Below are 14,914 nucleotides of genomic sequence, written 5' to 3'. Positions count from 1 at the left end.
AAATCTGCCTGTCTAATTGTGTAGATATAACCACAATCCAAATATTGCACCAGAGTGATATAAAAAAGGAAAAAGTTTTAGAATAATTTTACCTATGAATATATGTGCAAACATTTCAAATAAAAAGTAGCTAAAGAATTCAGCATCACAAAATACATTTTTATCTAAGTAAGATTTATCCTAGGAATGAAAATATGGCTCAACATCAGAAAAATCTATAAACAGACTAAAAATGAAAACCATATGACTTTCGCAGTTGATGGCCCCAAAAATCATTTAATAAAATTCAGTACAAATCCATAGTTTTTGAAACCCCTAGAAATTAGTATAAAGACAAGTTTCTTAGCCTGATATGATGCTGTCTCCTAAAGACACAGAGCAAACCTCATACTTAACGAAAAAACTTTAGGAGCATTCCCATTTGTCGCAGACAAAGATGCCCGTCATCTACCATTAAAATTATACTGGATATCCCCACCAATGTAGCAATATACATACACACAAAAATACACGAATATCAGAATGAAGATGATAAATTGGCATTTACTAAAAGTATACATTATCTCCACAGATGGCCCAAGAGAATCTAAAAACAAAATTAGAGAGTGGTAAAAAGTTGCTGAATATAATATGAACATATAAAAATTAATACATATGAGCAACAACAAATTAGAAAATGTAATAAGATATATGTTGAAAGCAAGAAAGCTAATTTTAAATAGCTCAGAAAAAAATGATAGTATGGTATTAGCTCAGATGAATGGAATGAACAGAGATCTCAGAAATACTCAAGCATGTGCAACCTATGTGATAAAGAGATATCAGTGGGGATATTAATGCAGAAACTAACTTTAAAAAAGTATATTGGAATAAATGACTTTCCATATGGGAAAAGGAAAATTAGATCCCTACTTTATTCCATACATAAAGCTAAGTCCATTATGTTATTAGAGGCTTAAATATAGAAAAATAAAACTTAAAAACTATTTTGTATGTGTGTATGTTGTCTAGTAGCTAAGTTGTGTTTGACTTTTTTGCGACCCCATGGACTGTGGCTTGCCAGGCTCCTCTGTCCATGGGATTTCCCAGGCAAGAATACTGGAATGGGTTGCCATTTCCTTCTCTAGGGGATCTTCCTGATCCAGGGATCAAATCTGAGTTTACTGCTTGGCAGACGGATTCTTTACTATTGAGCTACCAGGGAAGCTGTATGTGTGTACATGTGTGACTTTTGCAGAGAAAATTACAAAATGTAAGCGAAGGACAAAAATACAAATAAATGGCAAAAATACCATATTTGTGTATGGGAAAATACAGTACCTTAAAGATAGCAAATCTTCCCAAGCAGTGTTTTCCCAAGTAAAGCTTGAAGTTTACTTGCATCAAAATTACCTAGAGTGCAGGACTTCCCTGGTGATCCAATGGTTAAGAATCCACCTTGCAATGCAGGAGATGTGGGTTCGATCCCTGGGCAGAGAATTAAAATCCTACATGCCTGTGCACTGCAATGAAGACCCTGCATGCTGCAGCTAAGACCCCACACAGCCAAATAAGTAAATATTTTAAAAATTACTTAGAGTGCTTGTTCAAATATAGATTCTTAGGCTCCATTTTAAACCTGCTGAATCATCGTGTTTGAGGATAAGGCCAGGAATCTGCATTTTAGGAAGCTCTCCAGATGATTCCCTTGTGAACTAAATTTTGAGAAACTCTGCCTTAAGGGAAGAGGGTATAACCTGAATTGCACATGAGAATTATCCGGGGGCAGTTTTAAAAGACTCACATGCACAGGTCATACCCCAGACCCATTAAATCAGAATATCTGGCAAGGCAGTTATGTAACAGCATTTCTTTTTGGCTGTGCTGCAGGGGATGAGGGACCTTAGTTGCCGACCAGGGATCGAACCCTCACCCCGCCTCCCATACAGTGGAAGCACGGAGTCTTAACCACTGGACTGCCAGGGAAGCCCTTGCAACAGCATTTTTAAAGTTCACCAGTGATTTCATTGTACAGCTCAGATCGAGGGCCACCACTGCCCTGGTGAAGGCGCACCTAGAATCAGGTCTCTAAGGTTTGCTGCCCTTCCCCATTTGAACATTTCTTCTAGTGCTAACCGAGTAGGAATCCCACTTTATTTTGATTAAGGAAAACACAATTTCTTTACATAAGGGTTATCACCTTTTGGTGTCCTGAGATTCCCGTCTGATACATAGCAGGGACTTGGTGGTCATTTTCCAAAATTAATTCAGCTAAATGAAACAGAGTGAAATGAATCAATATGTAAGTGAATAAATTCTTCACCAAACTCTAAAAAGTTCACTAGATTCAACAAACCTATATGGTCGTTAGGCACAATATTAAGCTGTGAGAGATGAACAACTTCTCGTTAAGTGTTCCTATCTGGTAGGGGAGGCAGATAGAGACAAAAGTATCCTCCAATCAAGCAGATAATGAGAAGTGCACAGAATATGAAAAGGAAGTGAGAGAAAAAATAGTCCCTCGTGGCAGGACCTGGAGGGCATTGTTGAAAGCTAGTATCTGAGATTGGCCTTGAAGAGTTCCTGGGATTTAGTCGGGAAGATACTAGAGAAATAGGCAATTGCCTGTAGGTATAGGGCAGTTCTGTGTTGTTGCTGCTTAGTCGCTTGGTTGTGTCCAACTCTCTTATGACCCCATGGACTGTAGCCCACCAGGCTCCTCTGTCCCTGGGATTTCCCAGGCAAGAATACTGGAGTGGGTTGCTGTGTTCTTCTGCAGATCTTCCCAATCCAGGGATCGAACCTGCATCTCCTGAATTGCAGGCGGATTCTTTACCACTGAGCCACCTGGGAAGCCCAGGGCAGTTCTGAATAGCATAGCCATGTCAGATGGACCTTTCTCTAACCTTTATGGAAAACTGTGGGTATAGTAAAGACTCCTTTTCTTTCTGATTTACTTGTTATCCCTCTCATTTTTCAAGTACTATTTTACCTCTGGTTTATTAATTCTACCTCCTGGTGCCCCAGCTGATTTCTTCCAGGAAAAGTTGCTTATTAACATTTCTATGGGGAGCACCTGCTACCCCATCTATCACTCTTAACTAATGGCTGGGACAATGGGGTTGGCTGAGAGAGGAATTTTAACCGCCTCCTATGACTTATCTATTTTCTGATTGAGAATGCTAGGTCTAAAGTCACAGATAGCTGCTCAGTGAGATCGTCCTTAACATTAAAATGAAAATAAAGACATGTTTCTCAATTTTTATAATATCACTTATTTAATATGAATGTAGTGAAAATCAATTTCATGATTACAAATAATTCTAAAGATACCTCAGATACCACTTGAATGCAAAAATACCTGGTTAGTCTGGATAAGCTATGAATTAGAACTGTTGAACAGGGACTATTTCTCAAAATCATAGCATCAAAGGACATTTGATGTTAATTACTGATTGTATACTGCAGGGGAAAACTAAATAGCTTGTATTGATATATGACTCTGGATGAATATATATTTTATATTACATACCAATATATTAAGCTGATGGATTGTGTATCCTTTCTCTAGTTAAGCAAACTACTCACAGTGATGTTATATGACTGATGTCATTTGTGAAGACCATAAGATGAACTAGTCACCATGGTATGAACTACCATCATTTATGTAGAGTGACAGAAGAAATGGATTTGGCAACCAAATTATTGGTAAAATGGAGCCCAGTTTGGCTTTTAAGGTGATGTAAGATACACAGCATACTTAAATTCAAGAGATCCTCAGAATCCTAGCAAGGAAAAGGATGTGAGAGAATAAGGAGGAAAAAAATCAAGTTTACAGATAAGCCTATAATTTCCAGGCATTTTTTTCTTTATTGTACATTTAATTAATTTCTTATTTCTTCGTATCTGCTTTTACCCAAAGTGCATTTCCCTATTATTAATTTTTCTTCTGGAACAAAAATAATATTAAATTTCACATCAAATTTGTCATGTGCTTAAACTGTCCATTAGAGAAATTGATGTCTCTTAGCAACACTTATTCTCTTAATGCTTTCAAACCCTTCTGATTACACAGCAAAATGGAACTACTGACCCCAAAGTCATATGCATAATTAAATTTTACAGCAGACTCAAATTAGAAAAAAATTTTTTTGAGGTACCCAGAGATTTTTCTGGACAGGTTGATGAAATTCTGATAGCTATGAAAACCCATTCTTGACAGCTGCAAGAACATAGTTCCCCTATTCAGTCCAATCACTTGCAGGATGTATGTAATTCTAACTAGCAGTATGACAGCTTACAGCACAGTTAGGGTATTGTTTAGGAGGAAGAGGCTATAAGAACAAAGGTACATCCCAAAATATTTGGAGTGAATTGTCTGAAGGGTGTTTTTTTTTTTTTTTTTAATTTATCATTAATTGGAGGATAATTGCTTTACAATGTTGAGTTGGCTTCTTCTGTACACAACGTGAATCAGCTATAAGTATACATATATCCCTTTCCTCTTGAGCCTCCCCCCACCACCCTATGAAGGGTGGTTTATACCCTGACTGTCTGGCCAATCGCTGATGGACAAAGCAAGTCCTACCAACCTGGAAACTGAGTAGGATCATCAAATGAAATTTGAGAGTCTGGATCTCTCTTGATTGGTATTGACTATATTGAGGTGCTCATGCTCAGTTGCTCAGTCGCATCCCACTCTTTGCGATCCCATGGATTGTAGCCTGCCAGGCTCCTCTGTCCATGGAACTTTCCAGGCAAGAGTACTGGAGTGGGTTTCTGTTTCCTACTCCAGTATTGAGGTGAGAGAGGTTGATTCTGTCTGGTAGGTGGTAAGTTTCCACCTGCTTCAGGGTGGTAGATTGGGAGTATGATGATGAAAAGATCAGTCCGGAAAACTGATGTTAGGCCAGCCTTAGCATTCTTAGGGAACAAAGTGGAGCCTTATAAACAAGAAAGCCATGGCAGAGTCATAAAACTGTATCTTGACTTTGCTTTTGTAGTCCCCTTGCTTATTCATTTCCTTTCTTTTCTTTTAGATCCTCCTTGGTAACAGCATAAAGATTTTGTGAACATTCCACTCTCTCATAGCTAGAGCCAAGAGAAAAGATCTGTGTCCTTGCCTGACCCAGAGCTTTAAAAGGAAGTGGTGTACTCCTGGGTGACCAGTATGATCATGATACTGGTAAACAAAGAAAGAAATGCCAGGTGGGAGGTAGAATTCAAGAAGAAGGAATAGGGGCCAATTGATAAGCTTCCCCTTTTAACTGTGAAATGCTTTCCAGAGGCAAAACCTGGGAGGGGTCTTAACAAAAGACCTTGTCTATCAATGCTGTTCTCTCCTCAGCATAAGAGGGAGTGTCTGTCATATTTACTGCAGAGGGACATCAGTGTGATGAGGCTACATATAAGGTCCTGGCAAAAGACACTAACTCTGCAGTCCTCCTGTCCACACCCTTCTGCAGGAAGGAGGCCGCTGGCTGTGGCATTCATGAAGGACCCCATAAGTCACATTTTGCACACTTCTAGCTCAATCACTCATCAGGAACTTCTACTTCCCCAGAGACCCCAAGACCAATGCCATGTATTCAGAGTCAACAGTAATCTGTTAGCTAATTGTTTTGGTTAGAAGCATAAGGGCAGGACTGAAAGCTAAGCATTCAGAAATATGTATTAAAGGGAGAAAGGGTGAGAAAGCAGACTGGCAGGGCTGAGGCGGCAGCAGAGGGAGAATTCTAGAAAGAAAGAGAGTGAATTGAATATGCTCGGGTTTGAAGGCATTCATTTAAAGGGAATTTACATGTGCTGAAGAGGGGGTTTTTGATGGTAACAGGATGAGAACCACATCTGGTGAATAAGAAAGGCATAGGGAGAAGGCTGTAAGTGTCTTGGACATGGAAATCAAAATAATGAGGTCAGAAAGGAACCAAGATGTACTAATTACCTACCATGTGCCAGGCATAATTCTTCTGAATCATCTCATTTAATCTTCAAAATGTCTAGCACAGTGTTCAGCATATAATAGGTGCTCAAAAATAAGTTGAGTATTTAATATTAAATCAGTACATAAGAAGACAATCTAAGAGAAGAATCTGTTATCCATCACATCTTACAGATAAGAACCCGAGGCCAAGAAGGGTTAAGAAACTTGCCCAATGTGTCACAAATAGAAGCGTAAGCAATCTGCCTTCAAACCCTAGGGGACTGAAGGAGGAGGGTGCTCTATAAGCGTCTGGCAGGGAATCTTGAAAAGGGTGTGGTGCTTGGGTGTCTGCCAAGGACTGAGATGGAGGAGGGAAGAAGGAAGGGTTGGGTGAACCAGGCTAGGGAGGTGGGGAAGGGATAGAGATCACTCTATTTGGGGGAGGATCTGCCCTGCAGGAAGGCACCAAGACTCTTTGGTGTCAGCTGAGCCAGCAAAGGGCAGCACCCAGGCTAATGAAGCCGGTGGCTTGGGTGGGGCAGAATGGACACAAAGCCTGCGAAGAGACTGCAACGGTCTCTGTTGGGCAGGCAGCGACTTGGGGTGGGGCGGGGATGGGGAAAAGATGGCTGAAGTGGTTAGTGAAAGACTTCAGCAAGATGGGATGGCTAACAGCTTTCGCAAAAGAGTCAAAGAGCAGTCGGCCAGGAGTGGGGGGAAGGAGGGGGTGTGTTCTGGAATGGGAGCCGGAGGCCAGGGATGCCTGCGATGCGGGAATCTATGGGAGAGGGTAAGGATGACCAGCCCCGAGGCCTGAGCTGTGGACCGCGTCTCACCTGTAGGAGCTGCTCACTGCACTCGCCACCTCCTCGCGGATTTGCCTGTTGAGCGCGTCGGCCGCCGCACGCCCTCTGCCCGCCTCAGGGCCAGTGGCCTGGACCTGGTCCTGGGCCGCGGGCAGCGGCGTCTGCTCCTGCCCCAGCGCCTCGGCGCGCCGCACCATCCAGGCCGGCCCGGGCTTCTTGCGAGTGTCGCGCTCATCGGCACCGGACGCTTTTCCAGCCGCAGGGACACCTGCTCCGCCAGGAACCGCCTCCTGCTCCGGGGCCTCGGCAGCCTGCACCAGCCAGCGCTCCTGGCTCTGCGACACCTCGGCGCGCCGCACCATCCAGGCGGGCCCGGGTTTCTTGCGAGTGTCGCGTTCATCTGCACCGGACGCTTTTCCAGCTGCAAGGACACCTGTTCCGCCAGGGGCAGCCTCCTGCTCCGGGGCTTCAGCGGCCTGCCCCAGCCAGTGCTCCTGGCTCTGAGGCACCTCGGCGCGCCGCACCATCCAGGCGGGCCCGGGTTTCTTGCGAGTGTCGCGTTCATCTGCACCGGACGCTTTTCCAGCTGCAAGGACACCTACTCCGGTAGGGGCCACCTCCTGCTCCGGGGCCTCGGCGGCCTGCACCAGCCAGCGCTCCTGGCTCTGCGACACCTCGGCGCGCCGCACCATCCAGGCGGGCCCGGGTTTCTTGCGTGTGTCGCGTTCATCTGCGCCGGACGCTTTTCCAGCCGCAAGGACACCTGCTCCGCCAGGGGCTGCCTCCTGCTCCGAGGCCTCGGCCGCTGGCACAGGCCAGCGCTCCTGGCTCTGCGGTCGGCGCTGGGGGGCACGGAGCGCAGGCGCTGCCGCCAGGGAAGAAGTGGCGATCTGCACGGGCTTGGGGATCCACGGGTGGTCCCCGCGGCGCGGCAGCGGCCAGGCACGGAAGTCCTTCTGGTACTGGGTCTCGCGCTCAAAGGGCGCGTCCGAAGGCTGGTATTCGCTGCGCGGCCGGCAGCTCGGCTCGGGCCGCTGCACCTTCCAGGCGCGGTAGTCCTGCCGCATCACCGAGTCCGCGGGACCCACGCTGGAGGTGGAGCCGGAGCCAGAGGTTGGGCCGGGTCCGCTCCGGCCAGAGGAGGCCCCAGACTCTCGTTCTCCGCTAGGCCCTGGCGCCGGCCCTGTTGCCCGGGCAACCGCATCCCCGTCGCCCTGGGCCGGCTGTGTTTCTATGGCGACCGTGCGCGCCGAGGGGGGCGCGGGCGCCGGCTGTTGGTGCGACGGCGGGGCACCCGGGTGCTCGGTGGCCTCCGAGTACTTGGTGAAAACCAGCGGCACGGCGATATCCGCCTTGTCCAGCTGGTTCCAGAAGCGGGCGATGCAGCAGGCGCGCGTGATGCACGGCCACGCCATGGTGCTCGCTGCAGAGCTCGCCCTCCTTCTTGCTGGATTCTAAAGCAAGTCCCTAATCTTCCTCAGTCCCCTGGACCGACCAGTCTGGTTCCCACCTTGTTTTCCTTGGTGGCCTGAGCTACTGCTCCCTCCTGTCTCAGAGAGCACCCGGGAATGTCGGGCTGGCAGAGCTATTACTGAGATAAAAGTCGGTAAAGTCCTTCGGTACCTTGCTATAAACGCCTCCTGGAGCCGCCGCACAGGTCTCGGGAGCGCGTTCTGCTGCGGGCACCGCAGCGGGAGACACGGCGACCCGGGTCGCCGGGCGAGGGCGTCTGGGACGCGCCCCTCCCTGCGGCTGCGGCGGCGCGCAGACCCCGGCAAAGCGAGGCGACGCGAAGCGAGGTGGCTGCAGGCTTAAGCCATGGCGCAGAGGAAGGGCCGGGCAGTGCGGTCGCAGGGTCGCGGACAAAGCTCTCTCTTCTCCTCCCCGCCGGCGTCCAGTCTCAGCTAGCCACCTAGCAGGGCTCGGAGGCGATCACCACTCGAGGAGACCGAGCATTGCTGCCGCCGCCGCCTCTCCCAAGGATGCTGCAGCCGCCGCCGTCGCCGCCGCTGCCGTCTCTGCTGCAGGCAAGCGGCCCCACCCTTTTCTGCCGTTCAGCAGAGGGGGGAAAAATCCAGGAAAGATGCTGAGAGAAAGAGCGCTGCAGGAAAAAAAATCACCTGCTGTCGTCAGCGAGCGCTGCTGGGAGCTCGCCTTCTCTCTTTCCCCTCCCTCTGATCTGGCAGCTCCTCCCTCTTGAGCTCCTAGGCAACCACAGAATCTGGGGCCTAGGTGGGTTCAAGTCCCAGGCTCCTTATGACTTGCAGTCTTTACTCTGGTTGCCTCCGGACTGGGAGCCTCAGGCTCCTCTTTTGTGAAATAAGGGTTAAACATGGGGGAAGGAGGGAGATTCAATTTAAAAATACGGAGGAAACCCCTAGTGATATGTCTGTCCCAGAATATATGTTTTGTTTTGTTTTGTTTTGTTTTAAAGGAACTCCTGTTACTGGCCAAAATCTATGGCCTGGATTTGAACCCCTTTGACTGGCTTCTGACCTAAGCACCTGTCAGTCTTATGCACAGGCTTTGCTCATATGTGGAGTAAACTGCAGGCTGATGGTACCTTAGCTGTTCTCTTTCTGGGGGACCCTTTGCAGAGAGGGATGTCTTAGAATGTCCCAAGAACTACTGAGTCCCTGTTCAGCCCAGGGGCCGCACAGGAAGAGATGAAGTCAGAAGAAAATTCTCAAAAGGGGCCTAAGTGGGGAGGTTGGGGTGGGTGGGAAACAGCCAGATACTATCCTGGGAAAGGGTAGGGCCTGACGTGCAGTGGCTTTCTGCCATGTTCCTGACCCCTGGCCTTTGCTCTTCTTCTATCTGGGAGGCAGAAAAATTTTGGAGTCAGATGTTCCTGCTTTTGCTCAGACACTTACTACCTGTGTCACTTGGACAAGTTGAGTCATCCCGGACTGCAGTCTCCTTACCTGGAGGAAATTATAGCTACCTCATAGTGGTTTTGTGAAGATAGTTAAGGGCTCAGAGCAGAAGCTTTGAGTCAAATCAGATCCTAGAGGATTCAAATCCTGGCTTTTGCATGCCTTAGCTCATGGCCATGGGCACATTACTGCAAGTTTCTGACCTTTAGTTTCATCCATGAATGAGGGTGCCAGTTCTCAACTCACAAGGTTCATCTGAGAATTAAAATGATAATCACTAAAAACCCTTGCCACATCTGGAATATAGCAAGGGTTCAATAAATGGTAGCTATTAGTATTCACAGAACTCACCCAGGGAAACCCAGAGGTGGAGCTTCCCAAGCAGGCCAGTCTCTTGGACACCTTCTCCAGCAAGACTTCTTGTTCTTCCAAGCATCTCCTTTTGGTATCTCCTTGCACTGTCTTCCACTTCTGACTCCTAGCCACATTCACTGGCCTATAGCTCTGTTTCTCTCCAATACAGCCAGAGTTTTCAGCATCAGTTAAGTTGGGCGGGGGTGGGGGGACATTGATATCTATGGGGGAAAAAGTAATTTATGTGTTTAGATTGGGAATTGATTTCAAAATATCACTCTTTTTAAACCTTAGAATCAAACACAATGAGAAGACAGCTCTGACTAGTCAATTAAATGCTGAACTTCCTCCTATGTGGGTCTTTGCCTGTTGGTAACTTGATTTGAGTTCCATAAATAAAATGATGCCTGGCACTGTTTTCCAGTCATTAGGAGATACATTTCTATAAACAAAATAATCTGGTCCTGCCCTTCCTCTCCCCAGTTCTGGAATTTCCTGGGATTTGGCTTATGTCTTTCTAAAAACAATTTCCAAAGATAAAAAGAGGGACTAGCAATTGGAGTTGGAAGTCATTAAGAGTCATTGAGAATTTATCCTTCCTTAATTTAGATGCCCACTCTGTGCCTTGGGTAATATAGAACACAGATGGGTTCTAGCTCTAGGGCAGCCCTCGATTACAGGGGTGTATTATGAATGGACTGGGAGACTGATACATAAATAATTAGCAAATACTATGGTCAGCATAACAGAGGTTCATTCACAAGGCGCTGAATGACTAATGATGGCTGAACAGGAACTCTCCTAGTCAAGGTGTAAGCATTAATAAGAATGCTCCAGGCAACTTCTTTAAGGGGCTTCCCTAGTGACTCACACAGTACAGAATCTGCCTGCAATGCAGGAGACCCAGGTTCAATCCCTAGGTTGGGAAGATACACTGGAGAAGGGAATGGCAATCCACTCCAGTATTCTTGCCTGGAAAATTCCATGGACGAGGAGCCTGTTGGGCTACAGTCCATGGGGTCGCAAAGAGTCAGACACAACTAAGTGACTTTCACTTTTAACTTCAGGCATCTTCATCATCAGTATCATCTTCCACATTCATTCATTTAGATTTTTAAAATACGTTCAATTGTATAATCTCCTTGAACCATCTAATGGCCCAATGGGATAATCAAGTCTAATGGTTATCTGTTACATGGATTGCTTAGCATCAATTCTGATGATAACAACACCTCATTAGTTGACTTTGGATATGCCTCTTTTCTAATTTGGGTCCATATGATTTGGGTGGGTTTAGCCTTACTTAGTCCACCTTCCAGAGGTGACTCTGTGACCCACACCCGTTTACTAGTCCCTGCATCATTCTGGCCAAAGTGACTAGTGACTGACACATGATCCGTATTAGACCAACTGGAGGAAATCCTAGACATTAGCTGAAATCACCTATAAAGAGCCACTGCCTTTTTTACTGAATTGCTACATGGGAGACCACGAGGCTACTGACCATCTTTGCCATCACTGGGGGAGGCTGCCTGCCTAAGGCTGAAGCAAACAGAGACAATCAGAAGAGGATGCAGGATTCTGATGATGTCAATGAAAAACTGCAATTTTCCCCCTGCACTCATTCTCTCCTTATATTCCTTCTAGTAGCAGAAACCTCCACGTTTTAGTTGGGCTCTTGTTTACCCAACCAGAGACATTTTCCAACTTCCCTACAGCAAAGAGCAATTGTGTGTGCTTCCAGGCCACTTTCTTAAGGTAGGTGTTTGGGTTCAACTTCATCTTTCTCCTTTCCATAGCATAGAATGTGGGCATGGCAGATGTAAATCATCACCTGGGCATTAAAGGATAAGAAAGTTCTGGTGCCAGGATTTAGCCCTGGGTCTGGGAGGATAGAGAGCAAAATAGAGGGAACTTGTCCTGGGTGATGTCCTAGAACTGAGCTCTCTCAGCAACCTTGGGCCACCTGCCTGCTTCTGCCCTGTCATGTGAGTAAGAAATACACTTTAGTTTGTCTGAACCACTGCTCTGGGGTCTCTGTTTAGCTTTTTAGTCATTTGAGCATGTGGATCTGGTCATGCTTGAACTAATATGAGGTACATGAAAACAGTGTGAAACTAAGATGCATGTGAGATGGGAGAGGATGATCAGAGTTAAAGTATTCCGAAGTCCTTATTTGTTTGTGAGGAAGAGAGATATTGATTCATTTATTAACCTAAAATATTTATTAACTTAAAAATGCACATCAGAGGGAAGAAAAGCAGATATAGAAAACTTTATTAAGGCCTGCAAAAGGGCAAAACTAAGCAAAGAAAATATATAGAAAATAGAATATAAGGTGGTGGGAATATTTTCAAGTATATATATAAGTGACTGAAGTAAATGCACATGACCTAAACTTTACATAAGGACTTCCCTGGCAGTCTGCTGGTTAAGAATCGACTTGCTGGGGCTTCCCTTGTGGTCCAGTGATTAAGACTCTGAGCTCTCAATGCAGGGGGCCTGGGTTTGATCACTGGTCAGGGAACTAGATCTCACATGTAGCAACTAAAATCCCATGTGTCGCAACTAAGACCTGGGGCAGCCAAATAAATAAATGAAAATAGGTATTTAAAAAAAAGAATCTATTTGCCAATGCGGAGGACATGGGTTCGATCCCGGTCCAAGAAGATTCCGCATGGCTCAGGGCAACTAAGTCCACAAGCCACAACCACTGAGCCCATGTGCCCTAGGACCCATGCTTTCAGCCCCCGCTTGCTACAACTAGAGAAAGCCTGCACACAGTAACAAAGACCCATTCAGCCAACACAAACAAACAAAAATTAAAACAACAACAAAAAACCAACAAAACTTTCCAGTTAAAAGACTGAGAATGTCAGATTGGAGAAAAACACAAAACAAAGCAAAAGGCAGCTATATATTGCATGTAGGAAACACATTTAGAACAATGACACATAAATGTGAACGGAAGGCGACAGAAAAAGAGGTAGTAGGTAAATACTAATCAAGAGAAAGTTGATACCATTATATTAATAACAGACAAAGTGATCTTGAAACAAAAAGCATTATTGGAGATAAAAATGAATGGTCATCATATAAAAATAGAAGAAACAATTCACCAGAAATATACGACAAAGTCTGTATCTAACAATACACCCTTCAAAATATATACAGCAAAACTTGGTAGAATTTATTATTTGTTTATTTAGGCTATACATTTATAGTACATTTATTATTTATTTATTTATTTAATGGGTCTTCGTTACTGCACAAGGGCTTGCCTCTAGCTTCAGCCAGCTGGGGCTACTCGTGGTGGTGGACAGACTTCCCCTGCTGCAGAGCCCAGGCTCTAGGCTCACAGCTTCGCTAGTTGCATCGGGAACTCTATAGCTTGGGCTCAGTAGCTGTGTCACTTGTGTGTAGTTGCTCCAAGGCATGTGGAATCGTCCTGGATCAGAGATTGGACCAGTGTTCCCTGCATTGGCAGGTGAATTCTCATCTACTGCACCACCAGGGAAGTCCCCAAACTGGGTAGAATTTTAAGAAAAAAATGCACAACTCCATAATTATAAAAAAGAGGTTAAAAATTAACAACTAAGTAACTGGTAACAAACATAAAACATTCAGAATGTAGAAGATTTAAGAGTTAATAAGCTTGATCGGATGATTCCTACATTCAACAATTAGAGAAAACACATTTTTCAAACTTACATGATGTATATATATAAATTGAGCATACAGTAGGCTGCAAAACTAACATAAACAAGTACCAAAGATTCATGCAAATCACTTTTTCTGATGATGGTACAAAGATAAAAAACATTTCTAAACATGTGGATGTACTTCCACATGTTTAGAAATTAAATAACAAAAATACTTCTAAATAATCCATGGGTTTAAAAAGAAATTATAATGGGTACTAGAAAATATTCAGTGCTGAAAGAAAATGAAACCATTATCCATCAAAGTTTATGGGATGCAGCTAAAAACAATATTCACAGGAAAGTTATAACCTAAATACATACTTTAGAAACAAAGAAAGATAAAAATACTCTAGTGATTAGACTTAAAAAATTAGAGATAGTCCAGAGCAAACCTAAAGGAAGTAGAAGGGGAAAAAATAAAGTAATAAGATAGATAATACATATAAAATAACCATACACTAGAGACTTTAAACAGAGAAGGCAATGGCACCCCACTCCAGTACTCTTGCCTGGAGAGTCCCATGGATGGAGGAGCCTGGTGGGCTGCAGTCCATGGGGTTGCTAAGAGTCGGACACGACTGAGTGACTTCACTTTCACTCTTCACTTTCATGCATTGGAGAAGGAAATGGCAACCCACTCCAGTGTTCTTGCCTGGAGAATCCCAGGGACGGGGGAGCCTGGTGGGCTGCTGTCTATGGGGTCACACAGAGTCGGACACGACTGAAGCGACTTAGCAGCAGCAGCAGCAGCAGCAGAGACTTTAAAAAAAGAAAAATCTAAAAGCTGCTTCTTTAAAATAGACAAGTCTCTGACAGATTGATCCAGAAACAAAAATCGCACAGCAGCAATTTCAGGATAGTAGGAGGGACAATTGTAGATACAGCAGAGATTTAAAGACTCTTTGGCAAACACTAAAAATTACTGTCTGCCAATAAATTTATAAGCCTTGTGTGGTAAGAGCCTCCAAGATGGCCCACAATAACCTTGACCCTCTGGAAGGCATAGCTCTGTGTAGTCCTCTACCACACTAGAGCTGACCCATGCAACCAGTAGGATACTGTAAAAAAGATGGTGTGTGAGTTTCAAAGTCAGGTCACAGAAGACATTGTGGCTTCATCTTGATCTCTCTTGAATCACCCACCCTAGGGAAGCCAGCCACCATATTGGGAGGATATTCAGGCAAGCTCAGCTCCAAATGATGAGGAACTGAGGCCTCCTGCTCTCAGCCATGTGAGTGACCCAAATTAGAAGTGGATCCTCCAGCTCCAGTC

At 45.2% G+C, this 14,914-nt stretch overlaps 1 protein-coding gene across 4 annotated transcripts in view; it reads right to left on the bottom strand.

The window, feature by feature from the left end:
* Positions 1-9,429, bottom strand: part of MAP6 (microtubule associated protein 6) — an 84,781-nt gene extending 75,352 nt beyond the window's left edge. For 2 of the 4 annotated variants that reach the window (XM_027562860.1, XM_027562861.1), the window contains exon 1: positions 6,739-9,428. In XM_027562860.1, coding sequence (XP_027418661.1) covers positions 6,739-8,123 — 1,385 coding nt within the window. In that variant the 5' untranslated portion in view covers positions 8,124-9,428. Of the gene's footprint in view, positions 1-6,738 lie in introns of all 4 variants that reach the window. The other 2 variants (XM_027562863.1, XM_027562862.1) reach the window with 2 other exon arrangements.
* Between the last annotated feature and the right edge of the window lie 5,485 nt (positions 9,430-14,914).

Source organism: Bos indicus x Bos taurus, chromosome 15 (assembly GCF_003369695.1).
Source record: "Bos indicus x Bos taurus breed Angus x Brahman F1 hybrid chromosome 15, Bos_hybrid_MaternalHap_v2.0, whole genome shotgun sequence".
NCBI lineage: Eukaryota > Metazoa > Chordata > Mammalia > Artiodactyla > Bovidae > Bos > Bos indicus x Bos taurus.
Note: the sequence above shows the minus strand (reverse complement) of the source record. Positions and strands in the feature narration are given on the sequence as shown.